The following is a 7,468-nucleotide window of genomic DNA, read 5'->3' as shown; positions in this document are numbered from 1 at the left end:
ATCTTAGCAATAAAAACTTTGTCAGATTGAGTGTTTAAATCTTCAAAAAGTAAAATCGTGTTATAATCATTACCTTAACAAAACGACTTATCGAACTTGTTTTGATACAATTAGTAAAACGATACCCCGTTCTATTTTTCAATCACGCTTTCAAACGGCTGCGACAAACTTAAATTTCAATTCTTCTTTTCAAATTACTACACATTGAATTGATGTTATAAAGCTGAACGTTTCCATTTCACAAATATAAATATTTGGCTCTCCAAGTAACAGAAGTTTTTTCCTTTTCAAAATCCACAAGAAGTCTTTTCTATGCATTCTGCTATCAATCCATTTAGTAACAATCCATTTAGTAACAACATTTAGTAAGAACATTTAGTAAGAACATCTAAACAACATCTTGCTAGCCTAGCTTCTCAGGTGCCACAACATTCTTTGCTCACATTCTGTGATTAGGCAGACATATTGAAGATTGTAAGCTCAACCTCACAACATTAACTTCCTAGAATCCAAATTAGATGCTTTTTACATTGATTCAACGTCTGTATACCTTAAATTACTGATTTGCTGTCTGGGTTGTAATACGTTTCATGCAGCACCAACGTAATCCCTATGCTTTGTTTGCTCTCATGGTGCAGTGAAGGTGAAGTACAGGTTGCCTTTTCTGTGGAGGCAAATGAAGAACTTTGGTTTAATTTCAAAGCAGATGAATCAAAAAGTAAAAACCAAACCTTGCAAACACTTTGTTAAAACTGCTTAGTAGGCCTATGTTGTCACTACACCAAAATGTGTAGGCTACAGGAAAACTTTCAACCAACGTTTCCTCAGTAATCGTGACCACTAGCTGTTAAATCACACAGTAACTGGCAGCTAGCTGCCGTGAGGGAAAAACCAAAATAGGTTGCAAATTAGAATCTGCCAAAACTCATCTTGTTACTCTGCCTTATTTAAAGAAATGAACGGTTTAGCTGCGCAGCAAACTATCACGACTACATATGTGATAACGTTATAACAAATTTACAGCCTTTTTAATGACACAATTAAGTGCTTAGATACCGTAAAAGTCAATGCTCAAGAAAAAAAGAGTCGCAAATTGAAGTTTTCAATTTCAGGTGTTGTTGGCATGACAAACAACAAAAGCCTTTGGCATTCAATATAGGCTGCGCAATGTTTCAAGAAATACAGTAAGCAAGGTGCTAGCTAAATTTTGTTGTATTTTCAATGACACTTTTATCTCTGCCACAGAGGGAAAATTAATTCGCAGACCACGAGCGTACGAGACTTAACACCTTTTGGAATACAAGCATATAAATATCACTTGTAAATTTCAAACAAGCACTTTCCCTGTTTCTGGAAAATAAATCTTTGATTTATTGATGGATAATTACTGCTGTTTGCCCAATGAGCAAAAGCTTATTTTGGATATTTCAAAAGAAAAAAAGATGGGCAACAATCCGCTTGTCGTTTAATCATCTGCCATGGTTTAAAAAACACAGCAACTTCAGGTTGTTTAATGCTTCAGCTCTGTTCGAACAGAATCAGTTACCGGAAGCACGTAACTGGAAACAAAACCAAACGAACTCACTATGACAAGCAGACGCCGCTGACACTTGCTTTGCAAACTACTTCACTGCCACTAACACTGAAAGCCTGAACCTGTTATATGTTGCAACTTGCAACCTCGGTCTACATGTAGCTAAAGGCCACGGCTACACTATTGTTTAGTGCAGTTTACACATTAGGCCTATGTAAGCCTTGTTGTATAAAGTAGACTCAAGATTAACTTAACATACCTAAGGCTTTATTCACTTAAAACGAAACATCTGAAAACATAAAGTACAATACAATAAGATACTCTTTACGTATAGCTTACACCAAACCACAACCATCTTCACAGCTGACAACACTAACTGAAAGAGCGTCTACAACAAAAGAGAGAGAAACTAAATTAGGACGTTTGCTTTTAGCAGAAGTCGTGAACAGCAAACGGCAAGGAAAGGAGTTGATGCTCAAGGCAGAAACTGTAACAAGAGTTGTTCCTCTCATCACATTCATCCTCCCTAAAATATTACCATAAACACTTGCAAATAGGTTTATGCACAAACAGTTCAAACGTATGGAACACATTCATAACGATTTACAGGTTTTCTTATACGCGTGGATCTCCTTAAGGTAGTTGGAGGAGTCGGAGAGGAATCAACAGGAGAAGGTACATTAGATTCACATGAAAGGTCAAGATCACGATCAGTCTTATCACAATTATCAGGAACATCACGTGAAATTTCAGTAGGAACATCAACGTCATGTCTCTGCAATGAGTTCGTCGACTCTGGCAGTTCTGCGTCCATCGAAACATTCTGCTTACATGAAGACTGCCCTATCGGTGCAATATCTCTGAGCGATACTGTTGTTTCCCTCCCTGTAGGGAATCGAATGCGGGCATAGTTTGGAGTGGCATGAACAAGCTCCACTTCCTCAACAAGTGGATCGTATTTAGTAGAGCGACTATGAGACTTCAGATACACATTGCCAGGTGTGCTCAACCACGTAGGCACGGAAACACCAAAGGATGAGCGACGTTTAAATGAAAATAGCCGTTCGTGGGGTGTTTCAGTTGTAGCAGTACACAACAGTGACCGAATTGAATGCAAAGCATCAGACAATACAAGTTCCCACTGCGATATGTCAAGTTTACGTGATTTCAAAGCAAGTTTTACTGCGGACCATATGATCCCATTATACCGCTCACACTGACCAATGACCATTACCAGGAGCATTGTATACAGATGTGCGGCTACATGCAATTCCTCTGCTATGCAAGTAAGTGATGAGTTCACGCAAGAGGAATGCAGAGCCCCTATCGGAATGAACATAGGCAGGCATTCCAAACATAAAGAACAATTTGTTCAAACAAGAAATTACAGATTGTGCATCCGTACTGTGACCAGGAAACGCAAATGGAAAGCGTGAAAATTCATCAACAATTGTCAGTACAAATCGATTTTTAGTTGAGGATGGCAAGGGACCCTTAAAATCTAAACTTATACGTTCGAACGGTTGTGTAGCTTTTATAACTTGCGCTGGAGGAGGCTTGTAAAATTTGGGTTTTACTTCGGCGAATATACTACAACTTTGTACAACGTTACGAACTTCATCGAGAGAATATGGTAAATTTTTCGCCCGAACAAAATGGTACAAACGAGTACCACCAGGATGGCATAATGAATCGTGAAGTTTATACAAGGCGTTGCTATGCGTAGTGGCGCAATAAACCCGAGAAAGTGCATCGGGGGCAGCGTTACAGTGTCCAGCACGGTATGCTATGTCAAAATCATATTCGCCAAGACTCATGCGCCAACGCAAAATTTTGTCATTCTTGATTTTACCATAGTTCTTTGAGTTGTACATAAATGTTACTGACCTTTGATCCGTAATTATGGTAAAATGTCTACCTGCCAGGAAATACGACCACTTCCGTACAGCCTCCACAATGGCTAAGGCCTCCTTTTCAACACTGGACTGATGACGTTCATTCTTATTGAGCATTCTTGAGAAGAAGGCCACAGGGCGACCTTGGTTTAGGGTTGCTGAGATAGCATTGTCTGAGGCATCAGTTTCTAGCACAAAAGGAAGCTGCTCATCAATAACTCCAAGTGCAGCTGCTGAGAGATCCTCTTTTAATGCCTTGATTGCTTGCAGTGCTTCGTCGTCGAGTGGAAATCTTCGTGCCGCAACTAAAGGTTTAATTTTCTCGGAGTACCCATTGCGCATAGTAGGCGAACATTCCTACCATGCGCTGGAGCTGTTTCGGGCTTGTTGGGATTGGCATGTCAAGGACAGGTGTAACACGGTCAGGGTCGGGTTTCATTACTCCATGTGATATGCAGTACCCCAACAATGTTATGGTCTCTGTACCATAAACACATTTGTCTTCATTTAAAGTTAACCTACATTCTTTGGCTGCATCCAAAAACGTCTTCAAATTTTCGTCGTGTTCCTCGCGCGTATTGCCACATACGGTGACGTCATCGAGGTAAGCGTAGGTTCCTTTGCATTTGTATGTGGAAATAATATCGCTTATAACCCGTTGGAAACAGGGTACTGCATTTTTCAGTCCGAATGGAATCCGCTTGAACTGAAACAACCGTCCATTAGCTTCGAAAGCTGTATAATTGCGTTCTTCTGGTTGAAGAGGGATCTGGTGATAGGCGCTCCGTAAATCCAAAGTGGAGAAATACTTGTACTGTGAGACATTATGGATAATACTCTGCATACTGGGAAGGGGATACGCATCCAGATGTGTAAATCTATATACGGTCTGGCTGTAGTCCACACACATTCTCTTTTTGTGGTTTTCGTTTTTGACAACAACCAGCTGCGCCCACCATGGTGAAGAACTGGGTTCTATGATATCGTCCTTAAGGAGTTGAGTAACTTGACTTTCAATGAACTCCTGATCAGCTTTTGAATAGCGTCTAGATTTTGAAGCAACTGGACGACACTCCGAGGTCAAATGTTCGAATAATTGCACTGGTTTGACCGCTCTTAACGCATCCAGAACACCTAAGTGTAAAGAGTTATCAGGTCCCCCAAAGTTGAAATTGACACTACGGTGTTGTTTTAGGAACTCACGTCCGAGAATGACATCCCAAAGCAAACCATCCATCACTGAGAATTCGATATCTCGATAGCTCCGATCTAATAGATCCACTGAGGCAGAACAAGACCCAAAAATATTGACAGATGCGCCTTCAACTGCCAAGTCAATTTTCTCCGTGTTTCTTTTGACAACAGTAAGTTTAGCGAGGCGAGCAAAGTCCATCTTGATGTGGTTACGAGTAGCCTAGCACCTGTGTCGGTGAGCCCTCTTCCAGAAACACCATTGATTGTGACAGCAACATTAACTTTGTCGTCATCAGAATTTTGCATAGGACAAGACAGCAAGGTTTGTTGACTCGTCACAAGCAGCTGCTGTAAGTTTCGAGGTTTCCTTGGAACCCCTCTTCATTCGACAAACTTTAGCGAAATGCCCCTTCTTTTGGCAGTTAAAACAAATGCAATCTTTCGCTGGACAGTTTGCCCGAAAGTGCCGTTTAGCACCACAAAAGAAACACATCTCTAGCTTCATGGCAGCACACTCACTTTTATAAGGCGTCCTTGCGGTAGAAACGTTTTCAGCAAGAGGGCAAGCGATAACATCCTGAGCATCCGGTGTATGGTACGACTCGGCATTTAACCGGGCATCGTTAAGTGCTCGAGCTTTGTCGAATGCTTGCTGAAGTTGCAGCACATTGTCTTCCAGCAGTCTTTGACAAATATACGCAGAGTTAATTCCAGCAATAAAAGTATCTCGAACGGCTGCTTCTTTGTCTTCCTTAAGACTAACGGCTTTAAAATTGCAGTCGGTACTAAGTTTCTGCAGCCTTTGAAAAAAATCTTCGAGAGGCTCACCCAGCTTTTGCCGACATGTATTAAGCTTGTGTCTAGCGAATACCTCGTTTACAGGCTTCAGATACATCCCTTCAAGACGTGCCAGGACATCGTCATAGGTTGTGGCTTCACTGATGAGCGAGTACACGGAAGTATTTAGAAGGTTGATCAGAACGGCTAGTTTGTCATCGTCGGTAGCGTCGTCGATTCTCCTGACGTAGTTTTGAAAGGTAAGTTTCCAGTGTTCCCACTTCCTAGCAGCTTCAGGTGCATTTGGATCAACATCAAATTCTTTTGGCCACAAATGCTTATTCATGTTATTAAGTGAATAAATTGTTGTAGAAAGTAGACTCAAGATTAACTTAACATACCTAAGGCTTTATTCACTTAAAACGAAACATCTGAAAACATAAAGTACAATACAATAAGATACTCTTTACGTATAGCTTACACCAAACCACAACCATCTTCACAGCTGACAACACTAACTGAAAGAACGTCTACAACAAAAGAGAGAGAAACTAAATTAGGACGTTTGCCTTTAGCAGAAGTCGTGAACAGCAAACGGCAAGGAAAGGAGTTGATGCTCAAGGCAGAAACTGTAACAAGAGTTGTTCCTCTCATCACAAGCCTATAACCTAAATTTATAGTAGCCTACATACATGAAATGTAAAGCTGCGGTCAGGGTCGTTTTAACTACCCCCCTTACCTCCGGTGGGAGAGGCCCACGGATATTTAGGGTTTCACTAATTTTAGATTAATCGTTCCACTCTTTTAAAAGAAATTAAGATGAAAATACTGCTGTAGAAGCTGGATAATAATATATTCAATAGCTCAAATCACGCCAGGCCGTATTTACTGCTTCCCACACCCCCGGTTGAGGTCCACCCAAATTTAATTGGTCCAACGTTTATCGTCTATTTAAAATAAGTTAAAAAGTGTTAAAACATCGCAACAAAAGCTCGACATCTAATAGCTTGCATCAATGAGGTTTTATGTTGTATTGTGATCATTTGGTATGACTATTTTAAATCCACAAAACCAGTAAACCTATGCTATTTTGTTAGTTTGTGAGATAAAAAGATACCGTAGCCTACTATCCTTGCGTTTTTCCTGAAAAATGTCTTTCAACAGTTGAAGGAATAGGACTTGTCCAACATTAAACTTCCCTGAAATGGGAAGACGTATGGATATGGGCAGCCAATAATATTGACTGGGATGGGATGGTCCAAGTTGTAGTAGTTTTGGACACAAGATAATTTCAATGACTTAAAATTTAATTCAATTTAATTCAATTTATGTTTCTTTGTCAGAATACAAAAGAAATTATATTGTGAAAAAGAAATACAGTAACAAAACCAACAAAAGGAAAAGGTAGCAAAACCATAATGGTTTAAGACGTGCATAAAAGGATCTAATATTGCGGTATATGCATCGATAAATATAGTCAAGCACGGCCACCAAACCTGATACATTCAAACAAGTAGATGAATAAGTTAAGAATCAGTCGCCTCCTCGTTCCTGAAACAACTGGAGCGTCAATTCTTAAAGCAATGAGAACACGACTGAACCCAACAACATCACAAAAACAAACTAATACACACACACCTATTGTAATTACGTAACGGACAATCAAAACAAGGACTATTTACAGGTTTTATACAGAAATAAAGTGTTTGCAGCAACGATATTAAGTAGCTTATAGATTGCAGAATCATTTTAAGGATGCCGCGTTAGGAAGGAAATTTCATATCACCGAGTTTTCCAGAGCTACCTTGGTGGGTTGAAGCAATCTGCATTCACCATCAGTGTCTAAAACAAACACTTCATTCTTATTTTCTCTGTTTTAATTTTTATTTTTCAAAAGTGATGCAATTGCAAATTTTTGGAACGACCTTTTTCATTGGTACCAGGCTCAAACTATTCTCCAAAAACGACTTGGTTGGTTGATTGCCGGTTGGTTGGTTTGGAATCTTTATCCTCGGACTGACAAAGCCTTGATTGGTTATTCCTGGTAGCTTCGCATACTTGTAGAGGC

The 7,468-nt window shown here is 40.0% G+C and overlaps 1 protein-coding gene across 1 annotated transcript; it reads right to left on the bottom strand.

Annotated features, from left to right (window-relative positions):
- Positions 1 to 4,915: 4,915 nt before the first annotated feature.
- LOC145775487 (uncharacterized) lies at positions 4,916 to 5,746 on the bottom strand. Its single transcript, XM_082586783.1, has one exon. It carries the CDS (start codon positions 5,744 to 5,746, stop codon positions 4,916 to 4,918), a length of 831 nt encoding a protein of 276 aa, XP_082442909.1.
- Between the last annotated feature and the right edge of the window lie 1,722 nt (positions 5,747 to 7,468).

Source organism: Aplidium turbinatum, chromosome 8 (genome assembly GCF_918807975.1).
Source record: "Aplidium turbinatum chromosome 8, kaAplTurb1.1, whole genome shotgun sequence".
NCBI classification, from domain to species: Eukaryota; Metazoa; Chordata; class Ascidiacea; order Aplousobranchia; family Polyclinidae; genus Aplidium; species Aplidium turbinatum.
The sequence above is the reverse complement of the archived record's forward strand: the minus strand, read 5'-3'. Positions and strand labels throughout refer to the sequence as shown.